Genomic DNA, 22,373 nt, shown 5'->3' with positions numbered 1-22,373 from the left:
TGAACAATTTATGAAGCAATGCATAGTACATTATATCTTAAATTTTAAATAAACCCACATTGTTGAATCTATACTGATAAAGTATAATAAATTACCTTATACGTATTTCTGTTTGTTTTCTATTTTTTGGTAACTATTCGCTGTTACCTTTCACTAAGAACGAAAATTAGACGAAAAGCGAGATTCCATCTGCTCATATTCCTATTCTATCTTCTTGTTTTTCCCAAACCTCGTATTTCAATAGTTGATACAGGTTTATATTATTATTATTATTATTATTATTATTATTATTATTATTATTATTATTATTATTATTATTATTATTAATAATAATAATAATAATAATAATAATAATAATAATAATAATAATAATTTCTGTGGTAACAGAATTACCATTATGTCTGATTTCTAAGCAGTATATGCGAGTGTGAGTGTCAATCTTCGTAGCGAATTCGTTATCTTTCGAAGCCCGATGGCAGAACTTTCTTTGCCTTTCTGCGATGAGCTTTGTAAGTCAAAAATTTTCTGCAGAAGAAATACTTGTGATTGTTAAAAATACGCTTTACATGACGTAAAAAACAGTTCAAACTATATTTATGAGAGTCGTCCGTGCATTTAAGGCATCTACATATAGCAGACATGCTTTTACACTTTTCTCTTGGCTATATATATATCTTTTCCCTCTGGCAATTTTTCTGCACAGGCGCGGCAAATTTTCTGCCATCACATAGCAGATCGCGGCACGTTCTGCTATGGGGTTCCGAAGATGTTTTAAGTGTAGTATTTGCTTATTTTTTATTTTGTAGCACATGCACATAATAGAACGTTTTATGGTTTATTTATGTATACAATAGTATACAGATAACTCGAAGGTTCTAAATAAACAAAAAAAGTTCGAATTTATTTATCTTCAAACTTGTTTGTATGGAAAAATGTATCTAAGTGCAGTATGATTCGGAAACTACGCATCATTCTAATATATATATTTCTCTTTTGCGAACTATGAAACATATAATATTGTAAGGAAATTGTTGCCACATTCAAACTAGTAACTTACTAGTCAGAAGGGAAGATTTAAAAACTAATCCCTTTTCTTCATATATACTTATATAGTTATTTTCTTTGATAATTCTATTTTGAGATTAGTGTGAAATTAGGTCTAAAGTGCATTAGGTTTAATTTATAACTTTAACAGTACGTTATTTTTAATACATATCATTAGATCTAAAATTCAAATAAATAAATAAATAAATAAATAAATACATAAATAAACAAAATACCATATTACTTTTTAGTCTAAATTTTATTTAAACATCTTTCTGTTTCCATAGTTTTAAGTAAAGAGACAAGTAAGTCTGTCACGCATTACAATCCCACTGTTTATTTATTCACCCATTTTCTGTCATACTTCTATATTCAACATGCATTACTGCAACAATCAAATCTTTCAGGAAACAAAATTTATTCAAAATATTTAAGTAATTACTAACAAATAAATTTTGATTTACTTGAGGGGAATAATGGGGACAGTCACTATTGTGGCTATTTGTCCCCTAATAAATAAATTATTTGACAATAAATAAAAATAGTAATATTTCATCTAACTATTTTGAATAAATTTCATGTGAACGTAACAAAGAATTTTAACAATTTTATTTCATAGGTAATTTAATGTACAGATTATAAGTTAAAGATATAAAGTTAATATGTAAATAAATACTTGTTTATCTTAGTTTTTACACTATACGTAGCAAGTGGTTTGGGTAAAATTTTACTAAGAAGTAATATAATATTTTATTTATTTATTTATTTGAATGTTGAATCCATTGATGTATTAAAAACAAAGTATTTCTTAAGTTTAAATAAATTCGTCTTACCTCACACGTTATACGTTTATATTTAATATATTTAACAATTAAAAATTGATCTAATCTTAGATTCACAAAATGAGACGAAACGCAGAAAGAATTGATACTTATTTTTATCAAATATTTACAAATAATATTTATAAAATAGAAAACCTAGAAACGAATGTGCAAAACCAGTTCTATGTGAGCTAAAAGATTAAGCAATGAAAGACTCAGCGTCTGAAGAAAGATACAATCTTCACCTACATCTCTCTACTAAAACTGGAAGTGTTAGAAATACGGCTTTCAATATTAATCTTCACAGAGTTTAAACAGTAAGAGATGACCAGTAATGTCTTTTTGATAGGCACTTAGCATCTAAGGAACAAGTTCTACGTTTGATCTTATCAGGAACGGACCAAGGGCCAGGCAACCCAGGCAACTGCTCGGGGCGCCCGTTAGGGAGGCGCCAAAACAAGTCTCGAAAAGTAAATTTTATAACGTGCTTTCTACTGACGTTTTTGGTTTATATTCTTTTAAAGTAGCGTCAATTACATCATCTTTTTCCATTCCACAATGGAAGAACAGAGTTTCATAGTACTAGGGGATGGGTTGTATCGACAAATGGAGACATGGCATGTGGAAGAAAGAGTGGAGGGGGAGTTGGTATTGTTTATAGCGGACCATGTTCTTTGTGAACTTTTCCCAAGCAATGAATGTTATTGGATTTTATGTATATTATGTTACTCTTTTAAAGTGGTAGTGGAGGAGGAACAGTATATACAGCACTTACTTTTGATTTCTTAGAAAGGACAACGCCGAACCAAACTGTCGGCCTTTGTTGAAAGTAGTGTCTAGGAGATGTTATTGTTTCGCTATGTACAGTTCTTGCCAAATCATTTATTTCGACAGTGTTTGTGAAATCGAATGTACACTTGGACGCTGAAAACAATCGAATGGACGCTTTCTCATAAAGTTCCCTAAATTGATACTTATCAAACTTACGAATGTTAGAGGATTTCTAATACTTGATAAACCTGTTATTAAACTTTAGTCTTGTAAGAGTGTTCAGCTTCTGTACAAATTCATGAGCATGGGCGGCGATTAGGAGGGGCAAAGGGGGGCAGTTGCCCCCGCACTTTTTTGAAGTAACTCATTAATATATGTATAGTTTCATTTAGAAAGGGAAAGTTTTTATATGCACAGTAGGATGTCGATAATCCAAACGCGATCCCTAGGAGCTTTTTACATTTAGTCTTAGCGCTAGCGATACACAAACTTGTGTGAAGTCAGTGTTTGTACAAAAGCTCATTCATATGTAATTGTTTGTCATACATATTTTTATTTTTATTCTCCCTTAGGTCTATACAAGTTAAGTTTTAAGTGTGAGTTACAAGAACAGTGTAATTTAGTATACGAGCAGGTTCTTCAGAAACATTAAATGTAAATAGCCTTACGTACGGTATTGTAATTACTGTAGGTACTGTACAGTCTTGGGAAGTAACGTAACGCAAGTAACGCGTTACTTGTAACGCGTTACTTTTTAAGTAACGTTTCCTAGTAACGCGTTACATTTTTTCCAAAGTAACTGTAACGGTAACGCGTTACAAATTTTTAAGTAACGCACCTAGTTTGCGTTACTTTTTTCGCGTTACATTTCGGATGAGTAACTACAATATATGTATATTTGTTTTCGGAAACAAATATTTCTTTCCTGTAAGTGAAATTCTCAGAATGGAACAATGGAACATGAACGATGTCAGTGACCGACAATTCCTGCTCTGTTCGCCTTTTCCCGTTTCGCCTTATGACCTCTAGCAATGAGATTTGCATGTAAAACCTGTTATCACTTTTCATCTTAATGCAAGGCGGAACGGGAAATCTCGATGTGCATTTTCCTGTTTCGCCTTACGAACTTCACGTTGGTAGGCTTTCATAGATACAATTTGATTTGTTTACTTACATAAAAAAAAAAATGCCACTTGCTGTTTTTGGAAGATGAGGACAGCCTCAGGGAAATTACGTGTACTAATTGCAAGCACCTAGAATATTTTGTCTTAGATTTTGGCAGCTCCAAATCAATACGTTCAGTGAGTGAACTACGAGTGCAATGGTACTGGTAGTCTATTTTACTTTGAATGGTGTTGTTTTTATAAAGATGGAGAACGAAAATATTTTTTCGTTCGAACATTTGAAAGAATACTTTTTCTTAAAAGCTGAAGATGATGGTAAACAGCAATGGCGTATTTAGGGGTGGGGCTTCCGGGCTTAAGCCCACCCGAAATATTACTATAGTAAAGTATATAAAATATCTTGCAGAATTTTGACATTTTCAGGCAAAGCCCCCTCCCCCCGAAAGTTAGCAAAGCCCCACCGAAACAAAATCGTAAATACGCCACTGGTAAACAGAATTTAAAAGTAAAGTGGTGCCCCGGCGGGAAATATTTATCAACAACTAGGGTGCCATAATTAACGACATTCAGTAAGGGTTTAATATGAATAAACTGTGTTCTGATGAGCAGGCATACTTTATTGATGTAATATTGATGGTATGTAATATTAGGGTTCTTTTAGATCAGTTTGCGTATTCTAAAGTCCCGTTGATTGTAGACTTTGGAACAACTAGATTTAAAAAGCATGTATTGGCGATTTTAGAGTTATTGGGTGATATCAATAAAAATAAGTAACTAATCCTGAGAAGTCCTGCTCGAGAATCGGAGTAACTACAGCTGGAGTAATCTCCTCCCTCAATTTCGTATCAATAAAACAAGCCACTACTCAGGTCTAGTCTGCTCCAGATTTATGAACGTTTACTCGCGCTTCCTCTGCACGTAGCACTGAGTCGTATCAATAAAAGAAGTGATTACTCATTTTTCCCATTCATCGCGCAGTCATTTCGTTGTTTTTAATCTATGGCGTAGTATCTTAAAAGCCATGGAAGGGGCAAGTAGCAACGGTAGCTTCAATCAAAGTGCATTTGTGGATATTGTAAAAGAGTTTCCAGTGGTACTTTCAAAGTCACAGCTACCAGAAAGTAAACGAAGGAAAGCCGAAACTTTGAAGGTAATTTAGTTACAGTGAAATGCACCGAAATATCAAATACATCTACGACTGAGACACAAATTCAAAAGAGAATCTTTAATATTCGAGCGAGAATAAAACAAAAATAAAAAAGAAGAAAAAAATTTTTAAAAAACCGGGAAAGAAGAAAGTAATACTGAAACCATGGGAATGAACCTATTTGAGCTGATGGATGTTGATTGGAATCCAGCAATATCAAGATTAACACGACAAGCGCATATCACGTGTTGTCCAAGGTCTTTGTAGATTGTTTGGCTTTAAGAACGAAATCAGACACTTGGCTCCTTTGTTTTCTTTTCTAAAAAGTCCAGCCACCCACGTCATAAATCACGTCCATCTGATTGCGTTTTCCACACCATACGTGTCCCCTTTCGCCTTGACATAAACAAAATACATTCTCATGTATACACCCTTTCTATCAACGTTGAGTTGAGTTGATTATTAGTTTAACGTCCTTTTCAGTAGCGTGCCTATATGAGACAGAACCCACTGATTAAGGTAGAATCCAAACCACATGAGCTCCTGCCGGGAATCGGACGCGGGTCTCCTATGCCAAAGGCATGTACGCTAACCGCTTAGCCACGAAATAGCTCTTCCTATTAACGTATTACTCTCCAAAATACTAGGTTTCTTTAATGCCACTTGTGTATAGTCAAGTGCTCCGATAGCACCCGGAAATGTATATTGTTCTTGCCACTCTGCCTTTGCTGTTTGTATATTACGCACACTTCCGGAAACAATCCATTTTCAGGTAGTCATAGACAGTACTTTGAGCCACACCAGAATCCCCTGACATTCCGACCTGGAATCCCGGATCACTCACGTAACACAAGAAAACCAAGGGCACCGATTTCTCTGTAAATTTGGGGGGGGGGGGGAGCATTCAGATGCAGAAGGTATATATATCAGGATTTTAAGACAAATTGCACTCTAATTATGTCAAATATTGTATATTCATAAATACAATAGGGAGCCCACATGAGTTTTGGGGAGCCCGGGCCCCCACAGGATCGGCGCCCTTGAAGAAAACCCGCATCTTTTCATCATTACGTAGTCCATCACCCCGAATTTCGGTTGATTCTCCTTTAAAAATGTTGTGCTAATCACTACATTTTCTTTCAGAAACTTATAATGCTTTTTGTAATCTCTATTTCCAACATTTCTATGCAGTTTATAAGTTTTTCTACGTAGTAAAACAATCATATACTCTGCCATATTTCGCACGGAGTCACCTATTTAGCTTGCTCCACAAATTTGGAGAAGTTACTAGCATCACAGAGGAGTCTTTGATTTTTATTGATATCAAACGCGGAGTAGTTACTCGGCTCGAGAATAGAGGTGTGGTTACTTCAAAAGGGCGGGGCTTCTCCGAGGTCAGCCGAGGCGACTAGTGCTCAGTTCTCTTTTTATTGATACCAATGCGAGTAACTACTTCAAAATTGGGCGTAATGAGTAACTTCTCCGTTTTATTGATATCACCCATTGGCAAATTTTGATTCACCCCCCAGTTCATCTATTCTCATTTTCTCAGTTGTAGTGTAATGTTTCTCTATATTCTGTATTTTTAATTTTACATAGCAACATTGTTATTATTATATACAGTAATTAGTTTAGCAGAATAATAATAAGCAACCAGTTTTTCTAACGCATAGGGATGGGCACGAGTCAAGCTAAAACTCGACTCGAATCCAAGTCGAGTTTCGAGTCGAGTCAAAAGTAATATTCTCGAGTCGAGTTTCGAGCCGATTCACTGTTTTTGGCGTCGAGTTTCGAGTCGAGTCGAGTTTGATAAATGGCTCGCTATGGCTCGCTCGTTTTAACTCGTTTTGAAATCTCGGCCTGATTACACTGGAAAGCGAAAGCCACGAGAAATGTAAGCTAAGCAGTAATATGAAATACTTTTAGTGTTGTTCACGAGAGGGGACACTGTTCGCATCTCGTCTCGTATCGATAGCAAGAAAACAAGAGATTTTTTTTTTATAGCAAGCTTAGCTCGGATCGGCTTAACTAAGCCGATGGCTCCAGCCGGCTCGCTTGGGGTGAACCATTGGTCGAGCTGGCTTGGTTGGGATAAGCAATCTGCTTGGTTCGATTCAACTGAGCGAAGGGCTCTAGCCAACTCGGTTGGGTGAGTTGTTGGCTCAGCTCACTTCCCGGATTTGAGTCGATAGTGAATGAGCTGTGAGCCGATCCGCTCGAGTCGTTGACAATTCTAAACCCGGGTCGAGCAGTTTTGAAGATATTTGGCTAGTGCCCTATAACTTTTAACAACGTTTGGCTCGAGCCCGAATACTCAACCTAGACCCTCAACCCAAATTCAGAAGCTCGTGAACAATGTCCTTGACTCCTAGACTTCACGACTACCGATGTTGGCAATCAACTACTTTTTTTTAGTATTCATATATAAACCGCCTATCTTTCATGTTTATACACAGTGTTGTTATAACAACAACAACAACAATAATAATAATAATAATAATAATAATAATAATAATAATAATAATAATAATAATAATAATAATAATAATAATAATAATAATAATAATAGCGGTAGTAATAGCAGTACGGAAAACTGAAGTATTAAGATTTTTTCACATATTCAAAGTTTCGGACCTAAAAGTAACGCGTTAGTAACGCGTTACTTTCGAAGTAAAGTAACAGTTACTTTTTGGAGGCAAGTAACGCGTTACTAACGCGTTACATTTTAAGACAAAGTAAAGTAACTTGTAACGCGTTACATTTTTACAAGTAACTTACCCAACACTGGTACTGTATAGCCACTGTATCGACAAAAGAGCATACCATACAGTATAGTTAAGCCTAAGTGGCATTTTCTTGGTCATTTTCGAAAATCCGAACAATTTGAAAACCCGAACTACCTGTGGTTCCAAATAGCTCAGATTATCGACGTCCTACTGTATTATTGGTTCATAGAAAAAATGGTGCCATATATTTGCCGTTCGGCGAGTGCGTATTGGTTGTTCCCGTGGAGTAAAGAAAACTACAGGAATTGCGTTTTGATTGCCACAGAAAATAACCCAAAATTAACCTATTGGAGTACAACAATTTCAGCATACTTTCACTTCTTACAAGGGCTCGATATGTTAGTCAGCCGCTTTCAAACTAATTGAGAGAACATTTCAAAAAAAAAAAAAAAAAAAAGTCTTTCACACGTTATTCTTTACTTGCACAAAGTTGACAGTTCCTAAAATGTAAGGGAAAACAGCGTAATAAGAAACAACTTCTACCTTTTCCATTGTTTTGTAGTGTAATAAAGTTATACGAGTGAAGCGGTATGTTAGGGGTGTACGAGTGTATATGCAATTAAATTTAGTGAATTCAACGTAATTCTGGGTTTTAGGATTATTTTATGTAACTGGAGTATGGAGTGATTCTAAGTATTGTTGTGTTTTGGTGTGTTTTAATTCTAAGAGTAATAACGTACATTTAATAGCATGTGTGGAATTAAAAATTAAGTTGTTCATTAATCCCTGCTTCAATATAACTTTTGCAAAACAAGCATCATTATTCATTACTATGATTAATATTTTCCTTTCTATTTATTTGTTTTGCTAATTTGTTATTCAGTAATCTGATCACTCAGTTTTCCAGACAGAATTTTAGGATATTCATGAGTAAGAAATCAAATCTCTTCTTACACTTTCGTTGTTTAGGAGTACAAAGGGCTAGTTCTACTTGCGTTGCTCTTGTCAATTTACTTAATAAAATATGAAATACGATATACGGTATTTTAACTGTAAAATATAGTATCCTATTAGTTATACAACCTTTCATCAAACAAAATGTCAGAAACAACCAGAAAAAGTAACATTTATATGCAAATATTCAGATCATGTCTTGCCCCACACTTTTAACGTCCAACCGCCGCCCCTGTTCGTGAGATACATTTTGTGAACGCTATGGATCTCAACTACTAGGACTACATAAAAAGGATTGCTTATATTGCTGTGCGTACAACGTGTTGAACACATAGTCGGATATATGGTAGAGTGACTCTTGATGTTATTGATAATTATGACAAAACAATTTACAATATATCAGTAATCATGTCACCATTAGTAGTATTCAATAAATGCTATTCCGTAGACCCTATTGTTTTTGTTTATACATATCGGTACATAAATAATAAATAGTTGATACCATATGTATATTTTTAAGTACAAAATATACCTAGGCCTATATCATGCATTTGAGTATTATTTTTTTCTTTTTTGAAAAATGGGTTTAAAATATTAAAATCACTGTAATAAAATGTAAAATATAGGCTAGGACTTGGGGAGGGGAGCGCCAAAAAGTCACTCTGCCCGGGTGAAAATTTTGCCTTGGTCCGCCCCTGGATCTCATCCCTCTGTTGCAAACAGAAGTTATAGATAAACTACTTTCATTTTCAGTACTGAATTCGCATAGTTTGGAAGTCGATCGTGGTTCCACACTGTTAAATGAAATTCACTTGTAATGGTTATAGAGCAGGTTAAATACCTACGCCATTTTTGTTTCAGCCGATTAATTTATATAGAAAACTATTGTTCTCTTTTAAAAAAATAAACTGGAATTTTAATTATTTGATTTTATTGATTTCTTCTTCAAACTTATTTAAGGGTATAATACTGCCGCCATCTTGAATATGTTGCCCATTGATTTATGTAGGAAACTATTTTACTTTTTGTGCCGAAACGAGACGGAATATTAAGATTATGATTGCACTTATTTCTTCTGTGTAGTTACTATATTATCTTTATCGTCGTCAAAATGAACTTATTTCGTACATATTAAATAGGTCTAATTATACTATTATTTAAAATAGTAAAAATTGACACTTTATGATGATCTGAAGCATTTGATCCATTTCTGCTTGGAAATTAAGAGAAACCAAAAGGATAGAGACAAAGTACAATACCTTAGGGAATACATGTTATGGTATTATGGCGTTAAGTTTGTATTTCTGAGTTAAATCAGTAAAATTCTAATCATTAATCGCTCATTTTTCGTAACTCTTTCTCAAATTGCCATCTGGTGGCAAAAGATGGAACTCAATGATGAATGATGGTTGGTGTCGCGGAAGAATCTCAAGTTTACATTTTCATCTGCTATTGTCAAGCACCAGACGCGTAGCGTACCCACAAGTTTTTGTTGGGAGGAATTCAAAGCTATTGGGGGGTAGGAGCAGGGCCATGCCGTGGAGGGGGCGAGCGGGGAAACGGCCCCGGGCGCCGAAATAAGGGGGCGAAAAATTCGGGAGAAAAAAGGAAAAAAGATAGGAAATTTGCTTGGAATATATGTATGGGGGCGCCGTCGTATACTCTCGCCCCGGGCGCTGATTTTCCACGGCACGGCCCTGGGTAGGAGTCCAATACGTCTATATAGTATTGAACCTGTGTTATTTTGCACACAAAATTACGATAAGTAAATTTTAATTACTGTCACCTACATTCTCAGTAAAAAAAGAAAAAAAAGATAGAACTAAATCATTTTTATAAGAAAAGTAAGAACATAAATGAGGTGTAAAAACAAATTTTTAGGCTATATCTATCATTTTTCTGTTAAACAAAGATATTTGTGTTAAGAAGTTTGTCCAGTTAGGAAGTGTTGGGGGGTTCGCAAACAAATATAATGATGGAAGTACATCATCCTTCACTTACCAACCATAACGTTTTCCTCCCATGAGCATGCCACCTTTGACCCGAAAATGGGCCGAATTTATGGGACAATCGTGGGCCGACAATATTCCAATATGTGGTTAATTACTCGTGGAGTTTTAACCCATAAAAATTGAACCTTTTCTGCTTCGATTCTTCCCAAAACGTATTGGTTCTCTAAGGAATATATTAGTGCATATAATATATAGAACTTGCCTCCGGTTATAAACATTCCAGGACTTGACTTCAACCAGTCTATACTCTGAGCAAACGCTGATGCAGGGTATTGGAAGTTCGTAATAATTGACATGTTGCTGCTGTCCACGAGAAACAATAAACCTCCTCTGTAGGAAACCAGGAAATAGTCTGTGGACAATGGGTCCCATGCGATACACGTCACTTCATCACAAGTTTCAGGATCCAAGGCTTCGAGGAATATATGACGTTGGACTTTTCCATCTGAAAGAAACAAAGAATATGGTGTTTAAGTATTTATTCAAGCTTCATTTTAGGCAGTAGCAACAGTTCAGACTTTTTGCCAGGCGAGGAGGGGAGATAGTCCACCAACATAAAAGTTTCACGTTTTTTTATTGGTTTACCTATAATTCATTAAAAAGCATGTGTTTCTCAAACTCAGGGAGCAATTGCCCCCTCCTCTCATCAAATGACGCCACCAATTTTAGGTTAAGAATATACTGTAGAATTATATAGAAATGTAACTTGATCCAAAAACAATAAGCTCACTATATAAATATTAATTAGACTGAAACATGTACTTCGATATCATTCAGAGCCAGAATGGTTTTCCGCATGGCAAAGGAGATTAAATCAAATTCCATTTAAGCTTATTACTTTGTTTTTAATAAAATCATTCAGCGTAGTTTTTGATCACACCTCGTAGAATGTACAATTATTCGTGAGAACACAACATCTAGTACGCCGGACCAAAACATCTAGTAAGTAGTATGACTACATGCAAAACATTTGAGGGTACTCCTACGTTCTACCCACCTCAATCTGATCATTGTAATCAGTTAACATTTAATAATTTACAAATAACTGATACAAACAACCAAGCATCACTTCCAATAAGAGTCACATAGGTCTGCATACCGTATTTACTCTAATATAAGCACCCCACTAAAATAATGTGTCGATTTTGAGAATTCATTTATTATGTGCAAACAAGTACTACAGAAAATGCACGCAATTATTCACACCTTTATGAGTCATTGCCTTTGCTTTATGGAGTTGATTTTGAGTTTAACGTCCCTTTCAGCAGCGAGGCTATGTGAGAACTACTGACTAACGTGGAATCCGAACCACATGAACTCCCACCGAGAATCGAACCCAGGTCTCCCACGCCAAAGGTGCGTACACTAACCGCTTAGCCACGAAGGAGCTCGTTTGTTTTGTGGCGTCACTGCTGTTCTGTTTATATAGTGTCATTGGTTGAAGAAGTTGTTGGAAGGGAGGGGAGGCATGAGTGTTTTTTTTGCATTACTTTACAGGGTGGCCAGGACACAAGAACATTAAGGTCAATACACACCGTCCGTTTATTGGTTTATTATGATTATAACTTTATTAAAGTCATTGTTACGATTTGAAGTGGAAAATAGAAACAAAAAAATCGCCACACAAGATAATGCATTTCCATATTAGAAGAACTACATATAAATTGTTAAATCTTTGTAGAAAAGTAAGAAAAAAGTGGACACATATTACATTTAATAAAACTACAGAAAAAGCTGCTTGTCCGGTAGACAAAAGAGTTATTAAAACTGGTGTATTTTATTCACTCATACTATTCAAAGTATCCTGGGATGCAAATAGGCAACAAAATTTTACTTGCCCAAGAAAAAAAAACTACTAGCCCATATCCCAGAATAGAAATCATTTACTTACCTTCGGTATGATATTAAATACTCGGCTGCAGCGATGAACCACACGCCCCGGGCAAATGGTTATTTGCACCCGTGGGATAAAGCCATACTATCGATCAATGATGTAGTGATATCAAAAATTGATTGTGTTGATACGCACTATTCTATTTATGATCCCCGATATTCCGACTTCTCTTATGATATATCACGAGTATTACAGTCATTACGTTAGAAAAACTTACTTCCCGAAAGCTCTTTTTAACCACGCATAATATTTGAACAAATTGGTTGTGTAACACATTCTACTTCTTTGGGGCCGGGGGGGGGGGGCTCTTTCTCGTCAGAATATGCATAATAATTTACCGTCTGCGGGTACGAGTAGAGAGCATTGAAAAACAAACAAGATGTTCAAGCCCTTTTTTAAATATAATTTTATTGAGCTCGTATTTAGCCGAAGTGTTAGCGTACGCGACTTCGAAGTGGGTGGGCCCTGATTCTACTCCTGGTGGAATCACTAACATTTTCTTGTGTTAACCCATCATCATGAAGGGGCGCGGTGACTTAGTGCAATCGGTAGGTATATTCGAGCAGTCTAAGGCGTTAGGTTGACGATCATGAGGTGAACCTGCTCAACACAATTCTTGACCAAAAACTAGTGAACGTTTTTCGAATGTTACTATTACTCTTCATACTTTCTGTACTCTACCAACGTCTGTGGCAAAGGCTGAAATATCGTTTAATGCACTAAGTGTAACTCTAGTAATGTAATTAGTATATGTATTTAATGTAATTAGTATAATGTAACTAGTAATATATGAGATATAGCTTGGCAGTTTTTATACTGGGCCAGATGATAACTCAACCCCGGGGCCGCGTTGGCCCTCGACGGGCCTGGGCCTAGGCTCCATACACTATAGGTTAAACTAACTGTTTATATTTAACAAATTTATTTATTTATTTATTTATTTATGAGTTTGTTCACCAATTACCTCTCACTCTTTACCAACAATTATTTAAGGATTTGTTAGAATACTGTATTAATTAAAGTTATTGAGTAGCAAACAATAGTGCAACTAGCGATATCTATTAGCACCTGGCAAGCAAGTGATAGAGCAGGAAGCGCTACCTATTACCTTGACTCAGGTTTTGCCAACCATATAATAATTTATTGTTATATACGATACGATTAATGCTCTTGTGATAATAAATGAATATGCGATAATTTTAGAACGCATACTTTTTTGTAGTTTTTGAATGTATATACAAATAACTTGTAGATGTGCATTAAATAGTTATAAAACCACACACTGAGGTTTTTAATAATCATTCCCGCTAAAAATAAATTAATATCGATTTAAGAATTAACAACTGGCAACCTTATATTCATTTTTAAAATTCAATTACGTTTACGAGGGGGTGAAAATGTTGTTCAGAGTAATGTTAATAATGATAAAAAAAAAAAAAAAAAATGGTGAGAATAGTGACACCGATATGAAGTTTGAAACTGCCGATTACTAGATAAATTTATTATAAATTATTGCTACTATTGGTAGTATTATATTTGTTTCTATAATTACCACGTGCATAATGAATATACGGTAACTTTTTGTAATTGTACGATAATTTTTAAGATGAAAATCGAAAATTTTGTTCTCTGAGCTTGGCAACTCTGCCGCGACTGTCTATCCTATTATGAGGAATGAGTGTGACGAACAGACTGATACGTTCACCTTTTATTATTAGAATGACCAGCAAAACAATTTAGCCGAAATAGTAGTTGACGAATACTTGTTTAAACATGGGATCATTTCATGCAACACAGCCCCTCACGGGCTCTAGATCAGGAAATTTAGTTTTTATTTCAGATAGAAATATGACTATATAATACTCACTTTTCTTGAAGAACGAAATACTTCCGTTTGTGTGGCCAAAAAGAACTTTTCCTGGGCACGTGGGATGCCATTGTAGCTGAGTTACAGGATAATCAAATGCTGATTGGTCTCTGTAAGATGTAGTCGTAGTATTTCCATCTGATGTTACCCATAATTCCAATGGACCATTGCAATGGATGTATGACAGAGTGTCACTGTTAACAGAAAAAATAATAATATTATAACATCGCGTTAAGTGATCTATGATATATACAAATATAAAGAAGAATTTTGCAAAGTTACCGCCATAATATATATATCATCAACGGTAACAATGGTAAAGTGCAGGTTCATAGAAGGATAGGCCCAAAGAAAACTTGTAATACCAGTGGATCTATATGTAGAAGGTAAAAACTGGAGGGGACAGCCAGATTTCAGACTATTATAAAACCTAGATGAAGGATAGGTAGATAAATATAATTCCCTTAGGAAACAAACCATACAAGGTAGACGATTTTTTTTTTTTTTTTTAACTAGATATCTTGGAAACGAGTTGTGCAAGATTGTTATCAAAAAGTATTGAAAAAATCTTCATTCAGCAATGGACTGACAATTGTTGATAATGATGTTTCAAATATAAATAATGGTGTTTCAAATGTAAATGACCCTCACCATTATGATTTCAGTTCTCATTCTTGAAATGTTATGCGTGTGTGTGTGCAGGCCCGAGGACAGGGTGGGGGAGCCAAGGCTTTTCCCCCGGGGCCCAAACTGTTGAGGGGCCCGGCGAATGCAGCAAGTGTTATAACCCTTGTGCTAAATAGAAAATTGCTACAAATATTTTCCGTATTTTTAAAAACATGTTTACCTCGATATTATTTAATGTTTATTTATTTATTATATTTGATTGTTAGGTTGTTTATTAGTCCTTAATTCTTTTGCTATACGTGTACACAAAACACAGAAAAATATACTTTAATTCACTTCCTCTATCAAAAGAAAATATTTTCTTCCTGATGGTGAGAAGAAAGAGGAAGCAGTAGCACAGTGCACAACAGAAATGCCGCTTACAAAACGCAAGCATTGAGCGCATGGAATGAAAACGATTAGCTTCCTAAATTGTAAATAATAAACCTAGGTCAAAGATAAGTGAAAACTATATGTACTGGACTGGGCTGAGCGGCGGACTAATTACAGGAACACTGGTTGAATCATTCCAAAATTATATATAAAAAAAGGTATATAAAAGGTAAGCATCTTCAAGTATAGATTATTTGTTTTATATTATTCTTCGGAACAGAGTTGTAACTTGTGGGGGCAAGGGCCAACTGACCTCCAGGAAAGCTCCCCGCCGTTCGAGGGGGCCTATTTTAAAACAAAATTTTCTTACTTCATATACGATACGAACATGAAATTATAAATGAAGCATCAAACAGGTTCACTACATTACATAAACAAAACAACATACAAAAGGTAGAAGAAAGAAAAATGAGACGTGGTCCAATTTCTATGAAAGATGTCTACTATTAGGGGCCCTAGAAATAATATTTTTTTCGTATGGCTTTGAGATTTGTCAATATTGTCCCCTCAATTAATTTGTCATGTATGGAACGGGCCCAGGGCGTAACTAACGCCCCCACAGACCTTGCCATGCGGGAGGGCCCACAGGCTCCGGGGGCCTATAAAGAGTAAGAGAAAGATGGAAAGAGGGAGGTCCGAGAATTAGAAAAACAAATTTTTCTAGGGGGCCCAAATACGCATATTAATGCTTCCCCTCCCCCCCCCAAAAAAAACTAAGTTACGGCGCTGCTTCGGAACATATAAAGTGATGTTTTATAGAATGTAGCTATTGTTTAATATAGTTAAAATTGCTTAGTCGTTGTAGTTTTTGAAGTGCTTACATTCAACCCGGGTCAGATCCGCCTACGGTATATTTTAAGCACCGTGGCCGAGGCCCGGAGCTTTCCTAACCACCAAGGCTGTATGTCAAAAATATGTAATAAGATAGTGTCAAGTACATTAAACATTAAAACATGAAAACATCAACAGTGAAAGTGCAAGGTGGAGACAAATTTTATCCAGAATTTTTGACGTTATTATTTTCTTGGGGGAAAGAGGATTGCCCTTAAGGGGAGATAGCCTTTTTATAGGTGATCCAAAAAAATATGTAACTTTTTAGGCATTTTTTAATTAATAAGTCACTATGACCCAGTGCTACAAGAACACTTGATGACATGAATGTAAAAACCTCACAGATGGGCCGTACATTATTTGTCGCCTACAAGTACATTATTTGTCGCCAAATGAATTCATTCAGTGTTGTTCAGATCATGTACTTCAAGCTATTTTGAAAGAGAGACAAGCTGCCAAATATTACTCTATAATTGTTGATGCAACCCCTGATTTCGCGCATGTTGAACAGATGGTTTTGATTTTACAGTTTCTGAGTTTGGTGATAGATGAACAACAGAAACAGAAATATACAACCCAAGACGTTTCCTACCTTTGTGGATTGTCACCAGAAAACCAGAGATCTTATTTGCATTACCTTAACATTCCGCTTAGTGACTGCAGAGGTCAAGGCTATGACAATGGCAGTAATATGAGTGGACGCGCGAAGTCGGATACTCAAGAAAAATCATCTATCTTTGTGGTGTTCAGGCAGCTGAAAGTTGTCCTGAAGCTATTAAATTTTTTGGCATACTTCGAAAGTTGTATAAGATATTCAGTTCTAGTCCTCAGAGATGAGATTTAATTAAGAAAGCTATCGGATGCTCTCTTCAAACTTTGGTCTGCAAGCTTGGTTTGTGTGAAACCATTTGCGACCTATCTTCCAGGGTTAAAAGAATGTGAATCTGAAAGAGCTCAAACTGAGTGTTGAGACTCTGTATGACATAAACGGCATTGAAAGTTACCTAAACACATTTGAGTGTATACTTATGTCATCAATATGGTTTAAAATACTGACAACCATCAACTACAGGAACGTTGTCTTGCAAACAAGAGAAATTACTTTGGGTGTCGAAGTTGACAATATCACAAGTTTGATAGAAGATCTAATACTACTACACAGTAAATGGAAAAACGTTTTGCAAGTATGTAAACTTGTGAGCAGAAATCTAGGAACGAGTTCAGATTTTCCAGAAAAATCTTAATCAAGAAACGTTTTCAACGTTTAGCAGACGGAACTGTTGAGGAACAAGAAAGAAAGAACCCCAAAGAAATTTTCAAACAGTCACTTTTTGTTGTGGTTGTTGTTGATGTTATTCTGAATTGTGTTGCAATCAACCTTAATTGTCGCTATAAGACAATACATGATCTAAACACGAAATTCGATTTTTTGTAAAGTATCCAACGTTGAGTAATGATGAATTTGAGGAAAAAGTAAAAACGTACTTAAAACTATACAGCGATTATGTATCAGGTGATATCATTAATGAAATGGTTGATCTACAAGCGATCTAATCTGTCAACTTCAGTGCTGCTCTGACACCATTTCAGTTGCTCAACACAATTGTTGACCAAAAACTAGTCAACATTTTCCCGAATGTTACTATTGCTCTTTGTATTTTGTCTCTACCAGTGTCTGAAGCGGAGATTGAAAGATCGTTTAGTGCACTTGCAAGAGTAAAGAATGTCCTTCGGTCATCGATGAAAAAGATTATCCGACTTGGAAACTCTTATGTACTTTAGCTTAGTAATGTCATAGATACATTTGCTAGAAGGAAAGCAAGAAAGGCTGTTTTGTAAATTACGAAGTGTAACTCTAGTAATGTAATCAGTATACGTATGTATTTAATGTAATTAGTATAATGTAACTAGTAAATACAGTATATGAGATATAGTTTTAATGTAATTAGTATAATGTAACTAGTAAATACTGTATATGAGATATAGTTTTAATGTAATTAGTATAATGTAACTAGTAAATACAGTATATGAGAAATAGTTTTAATGTAATTAGTATAATGTAACTAGTAAATACAGTATATGAGAAATAGTTTTAATGTAATTAGTATAGTGTAACTAGTAAATACAGTATATGAGATATAGTTTTAATGTAATTAGTATAGTGTAACTAGTAAATACAGTATATGAGATATAGTTTTAATGTAATTAGTAATGTAACTAGTAAACATATGATATATATTTTTAATGTAATTAGTATAGTGCAACTAGTAAATACAGTATATGAGATAGTTTTAATGTAATTAGTATAATGTAACTAGTAAATACAGTATATGAGATATAGTTTTAATGTAATTAGTATAATGTAACTAGTAAATATATGAAATATAGTTTTAATGTAATTAGTATAATGTAACTAGTAAATATATGAGATATAGTTTTAATGTAATTAGTATAGTGTAACTAGTAAATACAGTATATGAGATATAGTTTTAATGTAATTAGTATAATGTAACTAGTAAATATATGAGATATAGTTTTAATGTAATTAGTATAATGTAACTAGTAAATATAGTATATGAGAAATAGTTTTAATGTAATTAGTATAGTGTAACTAGTAAATACAATATATGAGATATAGTTTTAATGTAATTAGTATAGTGTAACTAGTAAATACAGTATATGAGATATAGTTTTGATGTAATTAGTATAGTGTAACTAGTAAATACAGTATATGAGATATAGTTTTAATGTAATTAGTATAATGTAACTAGTAAATATATGATATATAGTTTTAATGTAATTAGTAATGTAACTAGTAAATATATGATATATATTTTTAATGTAATTAGTATAGTGCAACTAGTAAATACAGTATATGAGATAGAGTTTTAATGTAATTAGTATAATATAACTAGTAAATACAGTATATGAGATATAGTTTTAATGTAATTAGTATAATGTAACTAGTAAATATATGATATATGGTTTTAATGTAATTAGTATAATGTAAGTAGTAAATATATGAGATATAGTTTTAATGTAATTAGTATAATGTAACTAGTAAATATATGAGATATAGTTTTAATGTAATTAGTATAATGTAACTAGTAAATATAGTATATGAGATATAGTTTTAATGTAATTAGTATAATGTAACTAGTAAATATATGAGATATAGTTTTAATGTAATTAGTATAGTGTAACTAGTAAATACAGTATATGAGATATAGTTTTGATGTAATTAGTATAGTGTAACTAGTAAATACAGTATATGAGATATAGTTTTAATGTAATTAGTATACTGTAACTAGTAAATACAGTATATGAGACATAGTTTTAATGTAATTAGTATAATGTAACTAGTAAATATATGATACAGTATATAGTTTTAATGTAATTAGTATAGTGCAACTAGTAAATACAGTATATGAGATATAGTTTTAATGTAATTAGTATAATGTAACTAGTAAATATAGTATATGAGAAATAGTTTTAATGTAATTAGTATAATGTAACTAGTAAATATATGAGATATAGTTTTAATGTAATTAGTATAATGTAACTAGTAAATATAGTATATGAGAAATAGTTTTAATGTAATTAGTATAGTGTAACTAGTAAATACAGTATATGAGATATAGTTTTAATGTAATTAGTATAATGTAACTAGTAAATACAGTATATGAGATATAGTTTTGATGTAATTAGTATAGTGTAACTAGTAAATATATGAGATATAGTTCTAATGTAATTAGTATAATGTAACTAGTAAATACAGTATATGAAAAATAGTTTTAATGTAATTAGTATAGTGTAACTAGTAAATACAGTATATGAGATATAGTTTTAATGTAATTAGTATAGTGTAACTAGTAAATACAGTATATGAGATATAGTTTTGATGTAATTAGTATAATGTAACTAGTAAATATATGAGATATAGTTTTAATGTAATTAGTATAATGTAGTAGTAAATATACATGTATGAGATATAGTTTTAATGTAACTAGTAAATATAGTATATGAGATATAGTTTTAATGTAGTTGGTATAATGTAACTAGTAAATACAGCATATGAGATATAGTTTTAATGTAATTAGTATAATGTAACTAGTAAATATATGAAATATAGTTTGCTAGTTTTTCTAGCGGGCGCGATGATAACTCAACCCCGGGGCCCGAGTTGGCTCTCGATGAGCCTGTGTGTGTGTGTTTGTGTATGTGAGTTCGTCTGTTTATGTCTTCGTACAATAAAAGGTTCTGCGAACTCAAAATATTTTAACAACCGCCTCTAGCAAACTGGTGCGAACCGGCTGAATAGCACTACTGCCATTAGGCTAAAGGCAGTGGATGATTAATGAAAGTAAAAATAAATAAATAATGAAATAGTATGATGGAATAATAATGTAGGAATAAAAGGGACAACTCCGAGAAAATCTGCTAGCACGTTGATATCCACCATAAACTCGCTTAGCTGAGGATCGAACCCTCGCACCAGTGGTGAGCGCTATAGCACTAAGCACTTTCGCTCCCGCAAAAGTTTAAGTTGCAATGACCAAAAAAAAAAAAAAAAAAAAATTCCAATCTGGTAAAAGACAGTTTTCAAGATAGTCGCACCAAGTCGAACAACACCACTGGAGAGACTCTTACGAAAGTCCACATGTATGAAACTCATATGGCCTGGCATTGCCTTAGAGATTCCTCTCGCAGGAACATCATTCTGCCTCAACACTGACGTTTGACTAAAGAAAATTAGATGAAATGAAATAATTCAGTTTAACGTTCCACAATAATGCCCTTTAGGCTAAGAGAGACAATAATTAAGGCAAGTGAATGATGATGGAAGAATTTTTGAGATGAGAAAGTGGGAGGAAACGGGAATACCCCGAGAAAACCCATGGACACGATGTTGTTCACCACAAACTTATTTGGCCGGAAATCGAACCAGGGACCCCCACACACCAAAGGTAAGCGCTCTACCACTGAGCCACCGTGCCGACCATAAAAATTAGCTCGATTCAAGTGCTAAATATGATCCAAAATGAATTTCAAAGGATTCAGTTCTTCTTTTGCGATAATGAGGCAGACAACGTCAGTTCGAATCTGTATGAAAATATAGAAATATTGTTTGCATCACCCTTTAGAAACGGAATTCATGAAAATGCTGGAACACGCACCTAATTACTAAGGGTGAGGAGTTTGTATACCGATTTTCATCTTCCTGATGCTTTATTTTTGGTGTACATTTTGAATCACTTTTCCCTTAGCATTTTAAACGAAGTGACACAATGTATTTTTTTTTTTTTAAAGAAGTTTCAGTTAGATACTGATTATGTTCAAAAATTCATTTCAAACAGTTGAGCTATTTTTCATTAATGATGTAACAGACAACATTGAATTCGCCTATATATACGCTAGATGGAAGGTAACATTTATCCATTCATAATCTAGTTTTCTAATTATATACCTGTACATGAAAAGCAATGTTATACTCTTCAGTATAGCGTTTCAAACCAGTTGACTATTCCAAAAGTTTACATCAATGTAAAAGCATCAATTCGTAAATGAATACAGCGTTTATAAAACATACACATTCGAGGTATTGAAAATATTTCCAAATTCGCCTTGGTTTTCTTTGTCATTTCGGATCAGTTTCCACCGTCATCCAATTTTGGCAACAGTATTTTACTATTTCACTCATTGACTTTATGCAGAGATTATTGGGTAATGGGGCGTTTACACTTAGTCGATTTGCGTTCGATTCAGTTGAATTGACGTCACTTTCAACTTAATCGACCGTGTAAACGGGACTTCAACTTAATCGCTTGTTGATCGAAGGTGACTAATCGACTGGCAACTGAATTGAAAGACGTTCTATTTTCTGTGGTTGAAATAATTGAACATATCCATCGATCTAATTCGGCCTAGTTGCTTCGATTTAGTGGCAAATGCAGCGAGTCAATTTAGTCGTGCGACTAAATCGACCAAGTGTAAACGCCCCATAAGTGCCTGCAAGGAAGCTCATTGTAAAGTTGTACTTGTAAATTTGCATCTTTCAAACTTCTCTTGCATTCTGACTATTCTTTAGGTTACGTTTACTTCTTATTTTCTCGCCTTTTGTAG

General features: G+C 34.1%; 2 protein-coding genes across 10 annotated transcripts in view; one reads left to right on the top strand and one right to left on the bottom strand.

The window, feature by feature from the left end:
• The window catches only part of LOC145670338 (uncharacterized), a 493,290-nt gene that overhangs the window by 255,474 nt on the left and 215,443 nt on the right, over positions 1-22,373 (top strand). The gene's annotated exons all lie outside the window — the stretch shown is intronic.
• The window catches only part of LOC145670337 (WD repeat-containing protein 17-like), a 246,114-nt gene that overhangs the window by 164,460 nt on the left and 59,281 nt on the right, over positions 1-22,373 (bottom strand). Inside the window, exons 3-4 of the mRNA XM_081738874.1 lie at positions 14,361-14,554; positions 10,802-11,044 (exon numbers count right to left, since the gene is read on the bottom strand). Coding sequence (XP_081595000.1) covers positions 10,802-11,044; positions 14,361-14,554 — 437 coding nt within the window. The remainder of the gene's footprint in view (positions 1-10,801; positions 11,045-14,360; positions 14,555-22,373) is intronic.

The sequence above is a fragment of the Thermobia domestica genome, chromosome 14 (assembly GCF_964235325.1).
Source record: "Thermobia domestica chromosome 14, izTheDome1.hap1.1, whole genome shotgun sequence".
Classification (NCBI taxonomy): Eukaryota; Metazoa; Arthropoda; class Insecta; order Zygentoma; family Lepismatidae; genus Thermobia; species Thermobia domestica.
The sequence above is the reverse complement of the archived record's forward strand: the minus strand, read 5'-3'. Positions and strand labels throughout refer to the sequence as shown.